Consider the following 24134-nt stretch of genomic DNA (forward strand, 5'->3'; position numbering starts at 1 on the left):
TGCGACAGCGTGTGGACATATGGCATAACCAATACATTTCTTCTCCCTTCTTCCGAACCCTTTTCCAGCCCCGAGGTACTTTCAGGTACTATGCATTAACACCAACTAGCCCCATCTGCAGTTCTTCTACAGGCCATCAGTGGTTTTCATATTATGTCTCACGAACTGAAGGTATTACCTTATGCAGATGACGTCACTTTTTTCTTCACTGATAAGCCAAGCATAGATGAGGTTCTTCGTTTCACAGAAGACTTCTGTTCAGTGTTAGGAGCTCGGATTAATCGTTCTAAAAGTTGCAGTCTCTAGTTTGGCATGTGGGGAACGACAACTGCTGAATAGGCTGGTATGCAATGGACACGTAGGTCAGTTACATTGGTGACCCTCTGAGTGTCTATAAGCATAGTGCTCAGTACTGCAAAGACCGCGTGCGAAGTGTTCCGCACAATATGCAAGACTTTTGTCCTCCATGGTCTCTCGATTTTTGGCAGGGAGGCTGCATATAATCTGTTTCGCGCCAGCATATTTATCATGTACTCCAAATTATTCATTGCACAAGACTTTATATCCAGCGTTTTCACAAAGTTTTCGCTACTTCTGTGTGAGATTCATCTTTTGAATCGCCGAGGCGTGATAACCTTCTCCGGCCTGTAAGCGCTGGCGGCCTTGGTTTAGTCTGCCTCTATGGCAGTCGCGGTAATACAGGACGTACTATGTCCGCCGCTTTGGAAAGGGTTGCGCTGGTAAACATTCTCAAGGTAAGGTTACACTACACATAAATGCCTCCGAAAACAGAAGATTGGGCAGCTGTCGCCGTAACTCAGTTGGTAGAGCACCGGACGCGAAATTCGGAAAGCGTGGGCTCGGATCCCACCGGCGGTACGTTTTTCTCCTGCTTTCTCACCAATTATGTTTAAGAAAAATTGTTATACTATTGATCCCCAAGTAATTGTCACCATATTTTGAAGAAAAAAAAACATCCCCTCTGCACCTTGGTTTCGGTGACTGTTGGCTTCCATCGTGTATGTCATAACGAGCACCTCTTTTCCCTTGCCTTGTCTGCTTACTATTTCTGACAGATAGTTTCAAGTTTCACGTTTTTCGGGAACACTACACACCTAACAGCTCGTGCATTCTTTCAAGTCAGTTTCGTTCATGTTTTGTTTCTACTATGCTATGTACTATACTATGCTATGTTTGTACTATGCTATCGCCGCAACCACTCACACCTCGTGTCTAACTGCCACTCCCTCGCGCTTTGCATTGCATGCCGTAGTCTTGATCAACTTCCATCCGTGCGCTGTGGATCCAGAACACACCGCTATTGCAGTGCCCTCTTAAGGTGCGTTAAAAGGTCCCAAAATTTTATAGCGCTCTACCACTAAGGTCCCCAATCACCGATTTCACCGATATTTGCCTGAAGCTTGACCCTGAAATCGTTGCCCCGAACCGAAAGCGAAATGAAATGCGACATGCTAGCACACATACTTCGCATTTGACCAAGTAATCCAAATCAGCTGTAATTTTTTAACGGGCTCAAAAAGGCCCAAGCTTTCAGTCGGAACATCGTCAGCGCCTCATGAGCGTTGGCACCGGCAGCAGCGACTGTGCCCCCTTAAGAATCCTTGCAGGTAAGTGACGTGAGTCTCGAGCTGCATGTGCAAGAAGGCCCAGTGGGGCCCAGTGAGAATCTCGGCGCTGGCGGAATAAAAGCATATGTCAGCGATGACCTGTATACTGTGCACTGCTCGTTCCCTGTACTCGTACCAGTCGTCCACAGGCTGAGCTTAGGCTTGCAGCCTTCCGTCGGTTCCTTACAGAACCGAAAGGAAGTCCAGCGTTTTACACTGTCGATCGAAGGACCGTCGTCTTCTTCCAGCTTTGCTCAGTGGTGCCATGCTTGCAGCCGCTCTGCGTGCACAGCGAGAACCGCGCTCGGCCCGACGCGCACGGAGATATCTTTTGTGTCCGGCTGGAGAAGGAGACAGATACATCGCTATCGGCGTCGGCTCAAGTGCTCGTCGCGCGCTCATTTCCGAGGGAGCCCGCGGGCGGATCGATTGTTTTTAATTGTCCGCCCCCGTTTATCGGCGCCTGGGAACAGGCCGATAAGCGGCCTGCCCGCGTCCGACGCGCGCGCACTGACGTGCGTGGCGCGCGTGCACAGCCGCCGCGTATCGGCGGCTCGTGAGCCTGCCCCACGTTCCAGCAGCGCGAGAAGACGTGCGACTCGAGAGATAACCTGCGACTCGGATATGGTAAGCGTGTGCACCGGTGCCAGTGGGGAAGGTAGCGCGGTTTCGGCCCCTGCTCTGTGCTTCGGACTCCGAGAGGACCCGCAGCGCGACGACGATGAAGACCCGCCGACGACATCTAGACCGCGCAGCGTGGTCGTGCATTGGCGACCACGCCTCAGCGTAGGCTGCTGCAGGTAATCGGGCTTTCCGCGTGTCGGGACCAACGGTTTCTTTTGCCATCCGTCGTCTCCGTGAATGGTGGTGGTGGTTGTTGCTATGAAGTGGGGGAGGGGGATACTGGTCCCGACGTATTTTGGCCCTTAGGGCATGCCTCTTGGGGACCAGGGGAGAGGGGGAGGGGACGAAGGAGGAGGGGAGGGTCCGTGAATCTTCACGCACGGGTCCCCGGCATGCATGGGCCGACGCAGGCTTGGTGCGCGGAAGCGCGTCATTATAGAACACCTGTCACCGGCCGACCGGGCTGCTTTCTTGAAGCGCTGTCGTTGTATACGTGGTCACGTTAAAGCCTTTAGTCCTGAGACGGTGTCGTGAAGGTAAGCGGTGTTAGTCACTGCAGCGTCCTCGGTACAGCAACTCTTATTCTGAAAAGTGTTGCTGTATCGAGGACGACGCTATCGTGTGTCGAGATAGGATCGCGCTGGCGCCAGCAAATGCGTGCTCTCTGGTGCGTCCCTTGAAAGAAGGCACAACGCGCAGTAACGCAATCTCCAAGAACATGCGGCGCAGCGTGCGAACACTCGAGCTCCATAGAGCCGAGACCTTCGTCCACCCATTCGACGTGCCGGGTGTCCTTGAAACTGTTTCGAGCGAAAAGTCCGCTGGAAGGACGAATGCAAGATCGCAAGAGTGATAGACGGTTCTTTAGTTCATGTAATTGGGCCAATAAGCGATATCGGAAGGTTTAGTGATCATATCGCACATATCAAACACACATATATAAGTAGTTAAGAATGTAGTTTGTATACGAGAGATGATTCGCGTTAAGTCATGCAGCAAAAAAAACCTGAAACCCGCACAGGTACGCGACGCGTGCATTCCACGGCCCTTCTAATTACGCATACAGAGTTTCATACCTGTCAGTTCTAAACAAACTTCCTGTTTTTGTGATATCATTTTATTGCGCCTCTGCTTTCTTCATTTTGTACAATTCTGGTTACATTCGCCCCATTCGTGAAGCAAATTGACGATTTATCGGTCACTGCAAAAAAACTAGAGCTTACGCACGTGAAAAGTGGTAAAGAAAAAAGAAATTTGTGCAGCTTGGTTCATTTCTGGGAGTTTTAGAGAGTATTCTTGACCCGCCACGGCTTCACATGGGAATTGTGTATCCTGATGGCTGGCAGTGACATCAGAACCGCACTTTTACGTGCATAAAAATGCAAAAAAAGATGAGCTGAATTGAACTGCATGTGGATACTTTGCTATTGGCGCCCTGCCCCTCCTCCTCTTCTTCCTTCGTCCGGCAGGGATTTCAATTGAGCGGCGTTACGAGGCCCCGGATAAGCCCCCACACAAAAGAGAAGACGCACTGACCAGTTATCCCAGAGATAGGCGAGTTGTCAAAGGCTGATCAGTAAACGTTCCCCTTCAAACCTTTCGGTTCATTGCACTGGGTGAACAGACATGTCGTAGGAATATCTGCTTGAGGCGGAAGGCTCGGGCTGCTGATAATATACTCTTACTTGAAGTACAATGTTTAGGAGAATCCGGCAAGGTGGAAATTTGTAATAAGAGAGGAATTATTCATTAGCGCCCGCGCAAGTGCAGCGATGTGGCTGCAAAGGAAAGCTATACAGCTTACACAGGAACTTCGTATTAGAAGAAAAAGTCGTCCTGGTTCGGGGTTCGGATCAGTCCCTCTAACAACTGAGCTAATCGGGACAGCCAGCATAAGAAGCGAGAGCGAGTCGATAAACAACTCGAAGTGGGAAGAGGGAACAACTCGAAGTGGTTTGCATCGTTCCCACTTACAACTGCCCCGATGAGGCGGTGGTCCCGGGTTCGATGCCCTGGACCTGGAGAATTTTTTTTTTTCAACTGCTAAGTTTCTGTGGAAGCTCTATAGCTTTCGTCTGTAGCCGTATGGCTGCGCTTTGGCGGATGCCAATGAGTAGTTACTCCCTTAATATAAAATTATCTGCAATCGGGCATTACTTGTGAGCTTTAAGTGCGGGTGCATGAAACATGAATTAAAAAGCAGCTAGTGTGGAGCAGAGAAAAAGAGAACGCGCGTGAATGTTAACCGAGCTAAAATCAAGAAAGTGCGTACATGGACTTACCAGGAGCTTTCATGCGTAGAGCAGATCACCACCGGTGTTTGGTAAGAGGTAAGGAAGGAAGGAAGTTGTGGGTGACAGAGGCTCGGGTGGGGAGATGGCGATCGGGAATTCGCAGGAACAGAGCGCTAGGCTACTGCTGCAGGACAGGGTTAATGGTGGTCAGCGGGAGAAGCGGCTGTCTCGCACTGGGCGTGTCTTCATTGATGTCGATGATGACAAACGGCAGGAAAGATAGCGCTCCGTTGGATCGAAAAACCAAATTTAACTTTACTTCCGCATGGAACTTTAAATTCCATCTTTGGGATAATTATACACAAGAAAACAATTGCGAGTAAAAGTGGCGATTACACGCGTGGCGATGCGAATGATGAGCACTAGCTATGAAGGCTTGATTTCACGTTTCATTCCCATATTTATTCGCCGTTCTTGCCGCTCATGTTACGAAGTCCGTGCCTGCTCGGCCTTCGTACAAGTCTCCGTCCTTGGCGCATCCGAATTCTGGGAACGCCTGTACTTGGGAACTGATGAAAGGCATCAGCTAGGACAAGAGCTACGCCCTGGAGACGAGGTTTAGAAAGCCTTTGCACTCTAATAAAGTGTGCTCGCCACTCATGATTGAGTAGCAGTTACGTCAAAATAAGGTTATCGCATGTTGTTTGTACCTGTAGGTTTCAAACGCTTTCGTTCCCGAATACTGTTGGTTCGTGCCAGTGGCGTAGCCAGAAATTTTGTTCGGGGAGTGAGGGGGCCTCATGTTGCAGCGCGGTCTCCTCATAGAATTTGTGGAAGGATCAAACGCAACAATAATAACTGCATTGCCATTGACAATGCCATTGTGTATTAGATAACGCTACGTACTGTCTCGACAAGTGAAATATGTATTTTTCAAAATAAAAAATGTATTCGTCTGTCTTAAAAATCGTGGCAGACGTGATTACAAAACATAAAGCTGAGCAGGGGACGAGACACAGGAGAGAAGCAAGCAGGACGAGCTGTTCCTGTGTGCGTCTCTTCTGCGTCTTGTCCCCTGCTCAGTTTAATGTCTTGTAATCGTGGCATACCAACTATCCCCTTATCGTTCACTCGTGGCAGACATAACTGATACCATACCAATGCTTCCATGTTTTTGCGTATTTAATCAGTAAAGAAAATATCACACGAAGTCTAGAACTATATCAGTCCGGAACTATCAACATAGTGCATGCCGCTGATATGAAAAACGTAAAGGCCATGAAATTAGCAAGCAGAGGACAAATATTTTAACGAATGTTTGTCGTTCAAGAACCTCTACATTTTTGCACACATGCAATGGCCAGGGAAAAATCTCAATGACGCTGTCCTTCGTTCCAGTGTACTGCGCAGCAGCAGCTGTCCCCGGTCATGCATTGCGAGTAATTGCGCCGAAATTTTAGTCGCAACAGCGAGCCATCGGTAGGCCTTTGAAAGTTTGTGCCAGGATGGGGCCCCTTGCGTTGCATAACTCCAGGTGCATGGGCGCTGCCTCGAAATCCAACCCGAGCTAGCAATGTTCGCGCCAAAATGTCTTTTCTAGTCTGAAAACTGTGGGTGACAAAATACAGAATGACTTCCGGCGCCGGTACCTGTCTTGGTCAGCGGTGCGTGACAGTTCGAAAACATTTCGGTGGGGGGGGGGGGGGGGGGGGGGGGGGGGCTGAAGCTTTATGAGCCTCCCCCCCCCCCCCCCCCCCCCCCCCCCCCTGGCTACGCCCCTGGTTCGTGCCCGAGTTCGCGCTTCGAGCAACAGTTGCCGCACCTTTCCTGTCTTCATAGTTTCTATGCTCGCAACAATAAGCGCGACCGTGTGAGGCAAGGTGGAGGGTTTCGCGCCAGTTACCGCACCTTTCCTCTCGCCTTCTCCGCACTTGAGTCCCTGTAGAAGCAATGTATTCTATCGCGGCTCTCGTCTTTTTTGTCTTCCTACTTCATCTTCTTCGTAATATTCTTCCGAGACCACTTGGGTGACACTTTGCGCTATCTTCTTCCTCCAGTGCAGCTACCCCCCCCCCCCCCCGTCCCCACCCCCCAGACGCCGGAAAACGCGAATATTCGAGCATTAAATGCATTCCTGGATTAAAAATGGAAGTTTTCCCCTAATGGGGAAGTAAGATTAAGCCTTGAATGCTCAGGTGTCACTGGTGATCACACTTGGGTAGTGCGTAAAATGCTGACGGCAACAGCTGAGCAAACGAGCGTTAATTTATTGCGCGGCTTACTGTGCAGATTTACTACTCATCGGCTATGCGCCACATCAGCATCGCCCAACTGACCCGCAATGATGTCTCATGCCGTCACTGTATTTTCCGCTGCGGTGGTGTTCCGCTGAAAAGATGTTCGACCTTCACCTCCGTCGTATCTTTAATGATCGACCGAGAACGCCAGCTCTCTATACTCCTATTATCGGAGAATTACCCACGAGTTTAGTCCACAGATCCTACAGACGCATATCATGCTCACGAAAGCACAACGGGCAAAACTCTTATCTGTAGCGCCCGAACTGCGAGCTCCGTACTGTGTTGCCATGTCTAGCACTAGCGCCTTGTTCCTGACACTTGCATGTGAGCATGAGGGGAGTCACTTTGTCGGATTACTTATATAGCGCCTGTCTCCAACGAGGCGTTATCGCTATTTATCGCACATGCAGTACGAAGTGCGCAGATCGGGCGTTCTAGACGAGAGTTTTGCCCTCGGGTATTCCCTGCAAGATACCGGGCGCAGCCAGGAAACTGGAAACGCCTATAACGGTGACGGTCTCCATATTCTCTAAAGACGGCCTAACTCATCTCTGCCAGTCTCTGTAAACGAGCTGCGAACGAGGTGCCTTGTCGGCATAAGAGGCATACGCCACTTCCGCTATAGAGTCTCCTTTTGTCAATCTCCTCCCTTCAGCACTGATGGCGTGCCGGTGCAGGCACCGCGCTGGGCAACTTCGGTGCTGTGCATTGTGTGTGCCACTTCCAACGCTCAGCCACACACACACCATCTTCCTTTTACAGTGTGAGTAAACTTTATTGTAAAACAAAAACATAAGTAACGGCAATATTCCCATGTAAGCGCTCATCTCGGCTCAGCCGGCTGACTTGTCTTGAAAAGAGCGTTTCAGACCTTCATTCTCACCGGCTAAAACGAACCACTCGGTGGCGCTGCTCTGCCCATGTAGACGCCGCAGACTCAGTTCTCTGCGTGTTGGCTGTATCTGAACACAAGCAGAGTGTGTATACCCCTAATCGTCATTAGGTTTTGCTCAATGGCGCTACGGCAATTTCGTCCGCGTGATGCAGTTCGACAAGAAACATACCAAGCAAAGGCCATCGTTTCATGTTCACGTTCAGACTGTTCGATTTTTCGGTTAAAGTCGAAGATAAAGCCCTCGTTCGAATACCAGTAAACGAGCGTTCTTCTGCCAGCATACAGACCGTGCAGTTCGGCCGTCGTTCCCAAAGGAAAGGGAAGAATAAGGCGCCCCATGACTGCTCGACAAGTTTCTGTGCCGTCGGCCGATTGCCGCATACTCAGCGGGCGGAACACGACGGGCACCGCCACGCACGTCTCGTCGCCCAGAATTAACGCGGCGTAGCCGGGCGCGATTAGGAGTACGGCAGCGTCTTTCGGCAGCGGGTTCTCGCCGTGATTGATGAAGCGCCGGGGCGACCATCGTCGGCCGGTGGCAGCTTCGCCACTGTTTACCCTCGGAAGCCTAATGAAAAGCCCGGAATAGAACGCGCGGTCCCCAGAGAAGAGCACTATGTCCCATTATCGGCTCGCCCGGCACGGTAGCTCTGCGCGGCTGTCGATGCAGAGCGGTGAAAAATAAATAAATAAATAAATAGACGTAGAAACATGGGCTCGGCTGTGGAAACGGCCGCGTGCTTCGCGAGCTCCCGTGGACAGCGCTTTTTCTTCGCCCGACGCCCCGCATCGGCGCGCCGGCGGTGCGAGCCCGACCGCGACTCTCCGCCGACGGAGTCGTTAGCGCGCGCCAACGACAGAGGGGTGGCGGGAAAGCGGCACTGATTTGACAAATTTGAATAGCAAATTAGCGCCACTCCGTCTGTGAACGGAGCGCTTCTGCCGGCGTCGTTACAGGCCTCCGCGAGATGCACGCATACGCTCCACTGCGGCCGCTGCTCTAGACGTTCGCGCTGATTGGTTGTTCGCTTCGTTGAAATGGCATCTGATTCGCGGCGCGCGACTGCTGAGGTGATCGTTGCTTCATATCGCGCGCACCGCGCACTCGATCATTACGCCGTGTGTTTTGGGCTTTACACTCGGCTTGTGGAACGGCTGCCGGTGACGGGATTAGCCTGGCGTGCCGCTGGCCCTCCGAAGCGGGATCGGAGGCTGCGTCGGCGATACTGGTTAGTGAGGGCACCGCGCGTGTTGCGCGGCGGAATGTGTTAGCTCACGCTTTTAAAAAGAAATTACGGGGGGCACTTAAGACAACTTACGTACTTTGAATGCGAAAACATATTTTGTTTCCCTTTTATTTATATTATTTTTTCTACTCATTTCTAACGGCACACGTCTTCATTAGCATACAGTCGTAAGGCGACGCGTATACTAGGTTAACCTTTTGTTCGGCTACAAGAAATACTGCTTTGAAGAAAGAAAAGCGGTTTTGTGGCCTATGGGCTGCGTGCTCGGCTCGCAATCTGAAAGACCTTCGTTCGATACCCCGCGCCTTCCGAAGAAATTATAATTTTCTTTGATACCACGGTGACATGATCTGAAATTTCTCGTTACCACTTTCGCGGTCAACAACGCCGGTTTTTGTTGCTGATGAGCCATATAATGCTTTGGCATTTATAAAGCCCTGTTACGACACGGGCATGTTGTTTTCCCCTTTTATTTATTTATTGAGAAAAGGCAGGTGCAGTACGCACTTACCTGTCTCCGCCTTGACCGCGCCATGAGGGAATTCATGAAAGATGGACGAGAGAAAGAACTTCGCACGCATATTGTTTAACGCCTATCATCCTCGAATTCGGCCTGCAGCAAAATAATGTGAAACCGAGAAGCCCATTTCGAAGCCAGAGATGGTATATCCTCCTGCCACATGATGTGGTACGTTGAAGCGGGCGCTCTAAGTTGGGCACGGACACGCCCTTTTATTGCTCATACAAGACAAGCCATGTCGCACAGCCCGCACAGATGTCACAGCGACAGCTGGCTGGAGACTTCTCGCTCCGGACGTCTCGTTAGGTGTCCTCTCCTACGTTGCAGTCGTGTCCTGTGGCTGCTTGCGATGCCGCCATGATGCCTCTCTTGAGCCTCAGACACTGCGCAGGAAGTCAGCAGCTCTGACGACGCGGCGGCGACACCGGATGACAAGAGTCCTGTTGCTCACGTTGTTTCGCCTCAGTGCCACGGCGTGGCAGCACTGATACAGTGACTGGGAGGAAAGAAACTCGGCTGCAGTCGGATACAACTCAAGAACGAAGCGCTGAATGTCCCTCAAAGGAGCATTTGCTGCTCCGTTTAGAGATATCAAATTTTCTCTCCAAAGGACGAGAGAAGTGGGCATTCTAAGGGAGTGGTGACGCAAGGGAACGTGCTCGTTTAATTTGACCGGCGCTTTTACCGCCGCATAATAGCACGCTCTCAGAATGCTTGCTTCATCGTAAATTTATTTCTTCTCTATCTCTAGCTTAAGAGCAATAAGATTTCATACAAATCGTTTCCCGTTGACCTCTCGCTATGGTCGGACCATACGCGTAATCCGATGTTTGAGCGGCAGCATTCAGAAATCTGCGGTTCTTCAGAAGAAAACTTATAAGTGCACCAACTGTTACAAAAATTATAGCTTACGTAAAGCTGCAAAGGGGCCTAGTTGGTTTTTCATGCTTAACTTCGTGAGCGCGCTACTCATGGGAGCGATTAACACTGAACGTAAAAACCGCGCATAAAAACAAGGCACCCTGTCTATATGTGCGGTTTTTGCGTCCAGTGTTGTCCGCTCCCATGAGTAGCGCTCACTAATGAATTTAAATATTCTAGCTCACAATGGATGCGTAACGTCTAAACTGGGGTACACATGTGTCGTATGTGACCCCCATAAGAAAACAAAAAAGATATTACCCAGCTTGAAAGCGTTCGGAGAAAGGGAGATTTGTTTTGGCGGAGTGCAAGCGTCTGGATCGCCTTTCCAATTTAATGAAACTCACTCATATACCGACGTTAGAAGGCTGCAGAAAAATTACTTGCCTTATATTCCTCCACGACAGTCTTCCTGAAAAAAATTAAAAACTTAATCCCAAAATATGTGTGATGTTTTAGCGCGCGGACAACGCGACATTGTCGTGAATTAATTTTAAGTGGATCAGCGAGGGAAAGCAGAAGACAGGAGGCGCGCTGTTTCGCAATCGATGATTTTATTGACAGAACGAAAAAATTTGAGGGAACATTTAAGCACCGCCTTACGTATGTGACGCGACAGCGTTGATGAGTTAATGCCCATATATGCGGAATTGGTCGTTCTACGCTTTACATTCATAAATCTATGACAGTCCTCATACCCCTCCTGGCGCAGTGGTGCAGCGGTTAAGCGATGGGCCACTGCCCTGCGATGGCAGGTGCTGCCACCGGTGTGGCTTGCGAGGCCCAGGTTGTTATTCCCGAGCAACCTCTCGCGACCGGTCATTAATTTAATTTCCACCTGCCAGGGTGGCTAGTTTGCTCACCATCGGGTGGGTAGGTTGTGAAAACCCGACAAAGTCACGTGATCTATGTACCCACCTAGGTTGTTCCTCCGAGGGGTGGCCACCCGGCGCACCCTACAGCACCCTATTTTCCGCTCACAACGCCGACGACGACGCCGGATTTTCTGCACAACGGCAGCCTTAACGCTATCGAGTTAAAATTTACATACGCTCACAAAGGAGCACGTGATGAGTGCAAGGAGACAACAAAAAAAAAGGCACACCAAAGAAGTGAAAAAAACACAAACAGGCAAAAAGCGTTGAAGTCGTCGCCGCATGCTGTTCAGATATCGCATTACTGCTTGTGTTAGTGCGATAGGTGGTTTGCTGACGCAAATGATCTCGTATTTTACTACGTGGAAAGCTTCAATGGTTTCTCTTCCCACCTGACTTCGATGCCGGGACAGGATGGTCGTATGTTTGAACTGGGGCGAACACCCTTTACAACTCTTACAATGGGCTACCAGGTGGAAATAATCAGAATCTGATAGGGGATTTTTGTGTTCTTTTAGGCGCGGGTTAATGCAGTGCGCTGTCTGCATTATGTAAATTTTTTCACATGCCAAAGGCAGCTGATGTTGCACGAACCAGAACCCTTCCGCGCGGATGAGAGAACAGCGTTCACGCCTAGATGTCTCGTCACGATTTTTAAATTGTGCGCCAACCTATCATCACTATCTGCCATCCGACGCCAGTGGCGCATCTCGATCTTAACCGCTGCACCATTGCACTAGGAGTGGTATGACCGAGCACTCCCAGGTATCTATGAATGTCAAGCAGAGAAAGACCAATTCCGCGTGCATGGGCTTTAACCCATTAGCTACCGCGTCATACCCTTAAGGCGGGGCGCGGGCATCGGTGCGGCGGCGACTGCCTTCACGAAGTTAGCGCGCAGATCACAAGGGACGCGGCGGCGGATACGGGGAGCCGCGCAGACGGTGAATCGCCAGCTGCGTGGCATCGGGTTGCATCACGCCGCAGCGCGCGTCGATTACATTCACAAAGTGAGCGGGCGGTCTTACGCCTTCTTACACGTAAGAACTCTTAAGTGTCTCTGCCGACTTTTTTTAAATGTCGGACTGTATTAAACAAGCCAGACATCAAAATTCTCTAGCTTGTAATTTTCTTCTTGTGATTAACTTCTTATTTAGGTAACAAGAAAATCTTTAACAACGGACTACTTTTCCCTTCGCGGAGGAATTCTGTGCGGCGGTCCTGAATGTGGGCGGAGCTTCACTGCAGACTTAAGTTGTATCCGACATTGCTGCCACTGATGTAATTGTGCGAACCAGGTTGCTATTCCCGAGCAACCTCGCGCTTCTAATCAATAATTAAACCACCACCTGCCATTGTATGTGGAAGCCATCTTTTATGGGTATCACCGAGTGTCACCACGCGCGCGCGTACACACACACACACACACACACACACACACACACACACACACACACACACACACACACACACACACACACACACACACACACACACACACACACACACACACACACACACACACACACACACACACACACACACACGGATTTTCGCTTAGTGTGGCAAGTAAGGCTTCCGCCTTAAAAGGTAATTTCGTTTACTCTTGTGATTGGCCAGTGGGGCAATACAGAATGTCGCAGACTGACCCAGTGTTAAGAACTGCTTTTTTAATTTGTATCCTACTATAGCATATTACGTTGTCGTTTTAGTGCGAAAGCATTCCCAGCTGCATTATCAGCGAATGCCGTGGGATGGGTTAAGCCTCCTGGAGGGCCACGTATTTGACAATGGCCCTGAACATTGGGGACGTAATAATGGAATAATAGGCAATATGGCATGGACGCCTCGAAAGTTGACCTTGAAGTGACCTTGACCGAAATAGACGAAGATTGAATGGTAGGTTCCTGAGAGGTAGTAATGCCACGCCCCCAAAGTGACCCATGCCCAAATATCGCATCGACCACCCGAAATTTGCCTTTGGAATGACCTTGGCCGAATTTGTCTGCCGGTGTATCTGGGTGTTATCAGGTGGGAGACAGGTTTTACCTAGTCTCAAAATTGAATTAGCCCACCTCCAAAAATGGGGTTGGCCCACCCCAAAATTTGGGTGGCTCACCCCCGAAAATTTGAGCATTGAGTTGACCCGCGTTCGGAACCGATGTGGGGCACCCCCAAAATGGGCTTGGCCCACCCCCAAAATTTGGTTGGCCCACATTCGAAAATGTTAAAATTGAGTTCACCCACGTTCTGAACAAACCTGGGGCAACCCCAGAATGGGTTTGGCTCACTCCAGAAATTTGGGTGGATCACCGTGCTTTCGCACAATATTTCCTGCTTAGCAAAGCTAAATGCCAGCCACTTTTTTCCTACAGACATGCCTGTGCACCACCATGAATTTTTCGCAAGCAACTGATATTACTTTATCAGGATAGCCAGCCTCCAGTAACCTCTGTTCTTGCTTTTGATAGCTATGACCGATTTCTGTGTTCAAGACTTTTCCAAAGCCGCCCGGAGTGATGTCAGCATATACCGTTCTTAACGACTTTCCTTTTGCATTGATGCACTAAGAATGAATACAGCCGTACAACTTGTCATGAACATGTATTGGCCGCAATGTGCGCTGTTTTAAAGCGACAGCTTTACTAGCCTAGCGGCGCCGATTTCGCCGTGGGCTGCAGTTTGACCTCGAACGTCCTTGCTGTGTCGTTGCCATAGCAACGCCTCACGTGACTTGGCCGCGCCGCCGAGCCGAGTCTTCGCCGTTGCTGTGCCGGGCTCCACAGCCGCGGAGCGGCTGCTGCCTGACCACGTGATCTAACCGAGCAGACGCGGATTGTCGTCTGTAACGTTGAGTGCGCTCCGCACACTGGATAGGCAGCGCGCCCACCCTGCCACCCTGCCACCCTGGCAGGTGGAACTTGATGGTTGATCACGAGAGGTTGGTCACCGTGTGAACGCTGCTGCCTACTGCTGCAGTGGCGCGTGTCTGCCACAACGTTGTCAACGCTAATGCATTCAGGCCACATCTCTCTCTCACTACTGCCACGTACCTCAAAGCGCGATTGAGGCGTCCACTGACCCAGGGGAGCCAGATATGCGCCCTTCCTTTCCGCAAAATCGCCGGCGTCTAGAACGTTGTCAACGCCAACGCCAATGAACCCAAATGAACGTCGACAGCTTTCGCTTTGCATATCCCGGATTAGCTGAGATAATCCACATTCATTTTTTTTTTTCATGCATAGTATCGAATGGAATTCTTTGCCACCAAGCATTTCTATAGCTAAATATTGTGTTAGGAATATCAGTGTCATATTTGGCATCTTGATTTCCCGCAAGCAGAGCTGTTGCCTTGGCAAGGCGAAGAGTTTTGTTATGAAATTACATTGTTGTAGTCTGCTAGATGTATTTCAAGGGTCAGTAACTTTGTAAATGGATTTCAGAGTTATACTGCTCAATTTTATTTTTCCGAACTGTACTGTTTACTTTGTGTTCAGTTCTAGCGTTGCTTCCTTGTATTTTAAATATTTTACTCGCAGCCACTTCTCCTTGAGCTAGACCCGAAGAAACTACAAATAAATAAAATACGCCGAGCAGAGATGAATTGCGAAACAGTGTTGTGAAGCTGAAATTAGGCTGAGAGAAGGCAGGAAAGATCCCCCTAGACTGGAAGCCGAATGCTTGCTCAGCATGTGGTTTTGTGGCACTCAAGAGGAAACTTCATCTCGGAGTCTACCACATAAATAGATAGGGAAAAGGAAAAGGTTTCGTTCGGCCACAAGTTTGGATGGCACGTGTTGCGCTTAAAAGGAGAAGTTACGACAGACTGTCGGTTTGATGCTGAAATCCAATTATGCTCCCAATTTTTCAGTAATTTGTATAAAATTCTGAATATTTGCGAGTTTTAAAACATTTAAAGTTTTCTTCTTATCACTGTGCAGCTGCGCTCTGTGGATAGGTATCGATGTTCTGCTAGAGCACGTGTTGGCGCGTTTAAAGCGCTGTAACACTCTCTGCGCGTTTTGAATACACCTACAAGAGAGCTTATTCAGGATCATTTTGGCATCTGAAATGTAATTATGTACCATACCATTATTGCATGGCTGAGATGGCTGGGAAACTCACGCAGCTTGCCTTACTCATAGTGTAAATCAGGATGTCAATTAATTCCGCGTTAAACTCGGCTAAGATTAGTTTTAGCTTAGTATTATTCTGCACCTCCGTTACGCCTGAGGCCGTGATGCACTTTGTAGAGAGGTTTGCAAGGGTTGATGCTTCATACACTGCGATTCAACAGGCGCAGTGATCACACGGATACGTGCGAGAACTGAATATTCGGCATTTTATGGCCAATAAGGGTGTTGTGAAGAATCAAGGAGGTATTTTCTCCTTACGGGCCACTGAAGATTTCTGATTGGTTCTTATAAGCGCTGTTCAAGTGGAGCTCCGCTCATTGACATGTTACTTGCGACTGCATCGGAGCGCACACGTCTTCTGTTTGAAAAACGCAGCGTTTTTTTTCCCCGCTTTGGCAAACAGAACGGCTCGCCACTTGCGCATGCCTTCGTGGCGGATGATGCAGCGCCCTTTGCACTCCCCTTGTGTACAGGCGTGTACTCGCGACGATGCAGTGCGCCGCTACAATGTCGCATCATCGTCGCAGTAACGGAAACGCCCGCGCTATACCACTCGACGTCGCCACTTGTTTTGCTAGTTTTAGGTCTCCGCTGCCTCGGGCCTTTGTTTGTTGCGCGTGCCTTTCGTGTCGCGAGCTATGCTGCGATACGAGTCGACACGTCTTCTCTTCCCTTATATGGCAGGCTGCTTCCGATCGGGTACAATTCGAGTGCACAAGAGATCGGCGGAAACTGCAGCCGAGCTCGGTGTCCACTGGATTCCAGGTAGCTTCCTTCTGAGCGCGTGCTGCCACGAGCGAAGCGACGCGCTCCTCGTGTTCGAGAAAACAATGCAGCGCTAAAGAGACACCGGGGAATTGCTGCCGTTGCTGTCTTGGAACGCGGAGTTTCTGCGTAATACTCACAGGTAGCGCTCTCTGCCCAGAAGTTGCTTGTCTTGGGCGCATTTGCTCCGTCGAATCTCTATGTTGCGTTCACGGCAAAGATGTGAGCGAGACGCTAATGATAGGCATAAAAACTGCGACGCCCCGTGCAGCTTCAAGAGATTTAGAAGTACGGAAAGCTGAGCAAGTTGGTTACTCTTATCCATGGTAAAACAGCGCGGAAAAAACACAAGGACAGAACAAACACGACGACACGAGCGCTGACTTTCAACTGGTGATTTATTACGCACGTTTTTACATATACTATTCCCGCCAAACACTACACAGAACAAAAAATATTCAAGAAACACTGCGTCATCACTGAACACATTAAATCTACCTTGCTGCAAATACATGCTCCAAACAGGTGATTTCGTGGTTAGCCAATGATAATGAGGGCTTGCTAATGCATGCTGCACCCCCCTTGTCAATATGATATGCCTCCACTAGTTCCCTTACTATCTGATCTTTATGTTTGAAGATGACGGATGTCTGATGGAGCAATGGGGCGCACGTGTGCTTAGGTTGCCTGCAGTGCAGCGCCAAATTCGAACTGGCTGCCCTGTCCAAAGAATTGTAATACTCCCCCAGCCGTTCGTTAAGACATCGCCCAGTCTGGCCAACATACCACCCACCGCATGAAAGGGGGATCTTGTATACTACACCTTCGACGCACTCGACCCTCCTCTCTGCGTGTGCTGTGGTACAACCACCACCAATCGTCCTTCCTAGTAGGGACTCTCGCTTCCACTGCACAGCTCGGCAAATGTTGCTTAATTTTCTGCGAGACGAAAATACAACATCAACTAGAAATTTTCGCCCCACTTTCTTCAGACGGTGTGACAATGCATGGACATAAGGGATGACAGCAATCTTCCGGCGATTCGTGACCTCATCTTCCTGAGGAGCACGCTTATGCTCAGATTTGATTTTGGCCAACAGCCTTTCGCATAACCTTCCGATAGTTGCCTCAGGAAAACCAGCGTCCTTAAGCCTAGAAATCTGGCCTTGCACACCTTCCTCAATGATATGGTCACAAGACTTGTTGAGGGCGGCGCGAACACAAGACAGGGCGATGCTATCCTTTACCAGCTTAGAGTGCCCAGACTGGAAGCTGAGTAGGGGCTTGACGGAACGAGGCGAATACAGCCAGCAAACATGTCCGGGCTCAAGTGTCAGCTCCACATCCAAGAATTGTATCCTACCTTGGTTAACGGTCTCGTGGTGAAAGCAAGCCCTTGACCATTTCTGAAAAATGTGTTCACGACATCTTGCGTGCAAGTGTGGCTATAGGCGTTACCATATGTGGTCGACCATTGAGTCGCAACACTTGACCTTTGACCTTGACCTTCGCCTTTGACCTTTCGATTCGCAGGTAGAGGGCGGTAGAATAGGCCACAGCGTTCATTGGGCTCAGGATGGCAGGGTGGGCGCGCTGCCTATCCAGTGTGCGGAACGCACTAGACGTTACAGAGGACAAGCCGCGTCTACTTGCCCGATAAACAACAGCTTTCGCTCTCTGACCAAGTTAACCGGAGCTATTTTTTTTTACAGCGACAGCTATAGTATGCCTCAAATCTCAAGATCGTGGTCGCGTAGGTCAGCGTTATCGTCCACAGGGTGGTGTTGGGGGTGGGGGTGGGGGGACAACCTCCGGGGCGGTGAGCGTGCACATGGAACCTGAGGAGGCGTCTACGCCGAAAAAAGCGAGTTTGGCATGCGGCTACTTCGCGGCGCGCTCTCGCGTGTGCACGTCTGTAGTACGTGCGCGCGAGAATGCTGCGAGAGCGACGGTGCAAAGGCAAAGCCAGGAAGACCGAGAAGGGGGGAGAGAGGGCTCACTCGGGTGTGTACGTCTATGTGGACGCGCTGCACCTCCTCGCTTCGATGACGTGCGCGTGCTATGCGAGTGCCGGCAAGCGCTTTGATATGTGGCTGGGATGGTGGTGACGTGCGGCGACGCAGTTCCCATCACCATAGTTGCCCAGGCAAGATGAGTAAGCCGTAGCTTGCGAGGACAGCCGAGCTATAAACGTCCTTGAAAGCTATGCCGACGGGCACAGGAACATGAGAGAGTGCTGCATGTTCCCAAAATCCGCATGAAATTGATGCGGCGTTTGCGTCGAGGAAGAAGGCACAACGAGCTGTCACACGTGTGATGCCAGTTGTGTCTCCACAGTGTGCACTGCCATAAACAGCTGTCATTGTGGTGATCGGGCAACTAGTTAAATTTTTTTTCTTCTCATGAGACGGGTTGTTTGCACTCAAGGAACATATAACAAGAGCACCTGAAAACCTGCTTCCTATTACCTAATATGGCGCGCATTAGTTTCACGAGACGCGGTCAGAAAGACGAAAATGTGCCAATGTTCTGCGAACTACTTACTACTGATAGGTATGGCCACTATAAGCTTCAAAGTGGCATCCTCATCGTGGTGCATCGCTAACAGCTATTTTCTGAAAACGAACATTCTTCAGTCGCAGCTTCAAGGGGTGTATATAAAGCCGTGCGAGGCCTGACCTGCTGCGCGGGACACCTCACTAAGGTTAATGGCCATCGTGATTTCGGAAATTGAAAGAACTACACGAGTTTGCTACGTCACGCGAGCAAGTGCGTTGTCACGATTTAACACAAAAATTCACATCTGCAGCCGCATTGCAGCTGGCAGTGCGTGACCCTATCGGAGCCCCTTTTTTAATATAGATTTGACGAAAACACCTTTATTTACTTCATTTTAGGAATATGAAGAAAACTTGATTAACCTTAAAGGGAAGCTGAAGCACTGTTCGAAAAAAATGAGTTCTCTACGTAATTATATACCTTTTTGTCCGCTGAAAAAGAATACCTCATTTAAAGAGAGCGGAAATAAGCACAAAAAGCTGTTTTTTTAGAAGAAAACTCGCTCCATCGCCTCAGGGCGCCGAGCGAACGCCGCACTTGCCAGCGATTGGCCGGGACCGTCGTGACGTCATCCACGGGGATCTCAGGCCGGCACCGGCGGCCTTGCTGCGTAGCGCGTTGCTTCAGCGGGCTTTGAAGGACTACGTTCTGGAAATTATGAATAATTCAATCAGTGTTGAACAGTTTGGACTTTCGCCATACATGTTCGAGCCATCAGCAGCTTCAGAAAACGGCGGAACCAACGACGCCGCTGAGTGCGCCGGCAGCGAAAGTCAAGTCCCGACATTTTCACGTGTTGGAAATCTCGGCTGGTTGGATGGATGGATGACAGCTTTTATTTCCACCGGAAATGGAGACCCCTTACTACTCACCGGCCCCGGCACGCAGGTCTGGAGGGCGGGGGCCGGAGCCTTCGTGTGTAAAGGCTAACAAAGATTTTCTCTCTTCGCGGCTTCGCCAGGCGGATTGGCTTGTTTCTGCCGAGCGGGTTCTTCGCTGCGCAGCAGGGCTTCCCAGCTTTCTCTGATATCAATATCTTCGTCGACTCCGGAGTAGTCAGCGCATTCCCATATTCTTTGGTTTCCGGTAACCGTGGTATCGCCGGACTGTCGGAACCTGGACGAGCGCGTGCTAACCTATTCCGAAATCGTTGAGAACTACAGACTAAACAAAAAATTTGCACCACCGCCTGATAAGAACCTAATACAGAAGTGACCGCATGGCGGCGCCTGCAAGCCGGAAATTTCGTTAACCCAATATAGGTCTTTCACGTCGTACTAGGGTAACACGAAAACCAAATCACGACTGGTACGTATGTTTTGCGTAGGTGCAGGCACGTGCTTATCTTTTGTGTAGGTGCATGTGCAAGTGACAATAAAGAAAATTCAATTGCACCGAAACATTGCTGTGTACCGCTGCTGCATAAGAGCCTGGCCACCAACTTCTTGTAACGCCTGTAAACATGATCTAATTCAGATCACCTGCAAGCTTACACGAGTCACGCGAGGTGAAGCATTCGTTTGTTCATTTATTTATAGTTACTTGCCTAATTACTCCCGAAGGCCTTTTAGAACTACAAAAGAATGCCAAACTGGATGAGTTGTAGTGGGTTCACTGCTGTACTGCAGCGCGATGAGACGAGGCTCCGGGGGGAAGCTCCCGTGTGCGCTTTCCTTCTGTCGCATGTTCGGGCTACTGTTCAACCATGACTCTTCTGCACTTACCCCCGTACGTTGTTGTCTCTTTTTTTTTCGCATGCTGAACACGCTTTTGAACAATAATTATGACTGCGTTCCGGAGCTCGCAGTGCTGCTCATCAAAACTAGCGTGCTGCGAGATATAGTTGCTGCTGTTGCGTATCGAGATAACCAGCAGAATTACTTGTGGATGACATACATGCATGCGTACCGCGGCTCGACAACACTGCCGTTCTGACTCAAGAACAAATTTGCACGAATTGTGGCGCTATTGTCGATCGCCAGCCGTGACCAAGCGTTCAAGAATCCAAATGTTTGCAATGTTAAGGTATATTAGGTTGATATAATAGGTTTTTGTTCAATTAGGTGCAGCTGCATGTGCTCCGCGCTGATGAAAGATGAAGAGAATTGCTTGTGCTGACACGAGGTGCAAGCAATAAGGAAAAAGCCAAAAGGCACACAGTGCGTAACGAGCTCAAAAGAGTTTAAGACTGTGTGCCTCAAAGACAGTGCTGGAAGTGGCCTTAGCTCAGCATGGATGTCAACCAGCTGGAAAAGGCAAAGAGTTCACAAACAGGTAAGAAAGTAATATAGCGAAAAGAGAAATATTGATGCACATATTTTGTGCAGGCAGCTTCGGCATGCTGCGTGCCACCAGATTGTCTGGTTAACGTGGTAGAGGCTTGGGGAGAACAACCGACGGATTCTACCACGCTGTGTGCTGAGCGCTGTTCGAAAGAAGTACCATGCCAAAACTGGTTAATATACAGGCTTGAAGCATTACAGGGAACGCCCGAACGAGAGAAAGTAAACGCCACTGGCAGAAGATTACGTTGATCTGTGGTTCGCCAAAACGCGGGCCGCAGCGAAGCAAGCGCAGCCGGACGGCCGGCCGACTCTCCGTGAATGGCGCCACTTCCGCCAGTTCTCCGTCTCTGCCGTCCCCCCACCCGGCGCTTCCGGAAGCGACAAGGGCGTGCCGGCGGCGGGTTTTTAAGAAGCGATTGCAGCTCTGTTCGCGGATGGAATCGGGAAACAATTTACACACATGATTTTCTAGGTCCTTTCTCGACCACAGCGTTTCATGCGATTTGAAAACCTTTTCAGCTTCCCTTTAAAGTTTCCTGAGCCTTGCTTTCTGGTACGGTAGTGTGGTGAGTTGGGCGAGTCGGTAAATGATTGCAGAAAGAAAACAAGACGGAGCGTCGTCCCGTGTTCCTGTTCTGTGTTTCCGTCTTTTGCGCTGGTTTTCTTTCTGCTTTCTGGTAATAGTCACAGCTAGCCCTGTTCACCTTCTCTCCTCAACAAGTGTTTCGTAGCGAGAGCGGTTCGTGTGACACTCGCCACCGACCGCGGCGTCTGGGCGCGCTGAAAACTACGTCATTGTCAGGTGACTTCACCGGCGGTACACAGCTGCGGCGCCTCAAGGTCGGTAAGCGAAAGAGAGAAAACCACCTGATCTCTCGATCACTAAATGCTTCCGTTTGGCAGCGTGCCACGTTTCTGTACACGTCGTCCGATGGTGCGGCAAGGCATCCCCGCGCTCATGCCATAGCGCGTTAGGGACGAGGGAGACGGCAACACCAACTTTTTGTGACGTTGTATAAAGCGACACACACCCCGTTACTGTCGAGGTCAGCATGATTTTCTCGGACTGCCCTATGAGGACCACGCCGTGGGCGTCCACATGTGCCGTCGCATTGGGAGCAAGGAGCCGTACTTTCTGGGGTGCTTGGTATCTGCCATGCTTCGATTGCTAACACACAATGCGAACCCCGTTCGGTGCACTGCAGCGATCCCAATAACATTGGTTACCACCGTCACCAAGAAATAAATACGCGATGTCCACTTTTAATGGCGTTTATTTTCAGTCATTTCTCGTGGATGTATGGATGATTGTTCTTGAGTGTCGTTCTCGATGCTTCGTCTTCCCGATACACGGTCTCCTAGCCCGCTATAGAGAGAACGAGTGGTGTTCACCGGAAGGGAATCCAGCCTTATTCCGGCAGACGTAGAGAGACGGGAGAGAAGGGGCCGTGCTTCTCTGTGATAACCGGTAATGCAGGCTTTTAAAATAAAAATAAAGGAACAACAAAAGCACTGCTATCTGCGCCCGTGGCGGTGTGAGTCCGGACTTTGGGCGGCTGTGCCGTCCTGCCCATAGTGCGGCCAACAGTGGACGAAGGCCCCGAATAAAGGGAGAATTCAAGAGCGTGCCTTTATGTAATTCCTTTTCATGCTCTTTTGGTTGTTTTAAGAATCTCACGGAAGAGAGGAAAAAAGAATTTGGAGGAAATGGGAGAAGAATCCCAATCGAAGGAGCGAATGGGAGCGTCTTCAGTAATGCATGCTTTGGGAACACCTACGCACCCCAGCGACACTTAGCGGCCAGCCGGAAAGAAGAAATTTTTCTATTTACTCTATCATAACCAATTGGGAATAGACAAAAGTTCATACATTCTGCCAGCTAACCGCCGATCTACGCGCTCATATCACACCAAAAAAGTCCTGGATTTTTCGTGCAGGACGGACGCATTTAAAAATTCCTATTTTCCGCGCACTATTTGCGATTGGAATGCATTATCCGCCGACACAGTTGACTGCCCAACGGTTTCCTCATTCCTCTGCGCACTTGCGCGTAAGTCCTGAGTGACATGTGGCTCCCCCTCATCAAAATGACACTCATGTTGTAAATACTATCTTGTGTTTTTGTTTTTGTTCTGATTTATCATTCAGCGTCCTGTATCTTGTTTGCTGATTTTGCTGTTTCTGAATTTGTTGATTTGTGTTGTCCACTCCTGCCTAAGGCCTGATAATAAGGCTGGCAGTACCTGTAAAATAAATAAATAAATAAGTGAACCCAGAGGGGCTTGGGCAAAATGGCGCATGCTGGCAAGGACTTTCGGCGCGGGCGGTGTATGAAAGGAAAAGAAGTGTACGCAGGGAGCCCCTGAGCGAATTAGTGCAACGGACGCGAACAGGTCGCGTCCGGTCAGCGTCTTCTCTGCCCGCCGACCCATGGCATAAGCGCCGTACGTCTTCTGTTCTCGGGCGCCTTAGTCTGGAAACATGCAGAGGCGGATGATTGCACTGCTCAGCTGCATGGTGACTCTGCGCGTGGTGATGCCCTCTGCATCTCTCTCTCTCTATTTCAGCCGACAACAGGCAGCGTGGCTGGCGCAACTGCGACCACCTCCCGAGTAGCACGGGGCGCGGAATTTTCCCGGACAAGGTCTATAAGCGCATGTGTAAAGCCAAAGATCGGCCGACGACTGCCTCAACTGCCGCCTGACCGATCACTGATGTTCACGCTTGTGGGACCTTTGGGCTTTCTCAGCGGTCTCTGCGTGCTGTTTGAGGGGGGTGGGAGAAGAACCAGAAGCGAAATTGTATGCAATTTTCTAAAGGCGTCACTACGTACACTTGTTCAAAGAAAGCGGGCGTGTGGCAGTTTAATTCGCGCAAGTGTCGTTCTTTCTGTTCGAGTATACCGTTGGCTAATAAGTAATTTCGTAGTGCCAATCGGCACTACGAGACAGCAGCTGGGGAATAAATCCTTGATCGATTCATAATTGGGACTGCCCACATGAGGACAGGGCAGGTGGGCAAAAGTATAGTTGCGCAGAGTGTAATAGGTCTCCGACAGCTCTCCGCTGGATTGCTGACGTATGGTGAAGTGAAATAAAAGAAAACTTCCCTCTGCCTGCCGTGACACCAAATTATGACGCATTAT

The 24134-nt window shown here is 50.0% G+C and overlaps 1 protein-coding gene across 2 annotated transcripts in view; it reads left to right on the plus strand.

Moving 5' to 3' along the window:
* Positions 1 to 2120: 2120 nt before the first annotated feature.
* LOC144113017 (unextended protein-like) overlaps positions 2121 to 24134 on the plus strand; it is a 32574-nt gene continuing 10560 nt past the window's right edge. Inside the window, exon 1 of one of the 2 annotated variants that reach the window (XM_077645892.1) lies at positions 2121 to 2428. In XM_077645892.1, the coding sequence (XP_077502018.1) occupies positions 2253 to 2428 (176 nt within the window). In that variant the 5' untranslated portion in view covers positions 2121 to 2252. The remainder of the gene's footprint in view (positions 2429 to 24134) is intronic. The other variant, XM_077645891.1, reaches the window with a different exon arrangement.

The sequence above is a fragment of the Amblyomma americanum genome, chromosome 1 (assembly GCF_052857255.1).
Source record: "Amblyomma americanum isolate KBUSLIRL-KWMA chromosome 1, ASM5285725v1, whole genome shotgun sequence".
In the NCBI taxonomy this organism is placed as follows: domain Eukaryota; kingdom Metazoa; phylum Arthropoda; class Arachnida; order Ixodida; family Ixodidae; genus Amblyomma; species Amblyomma americanum.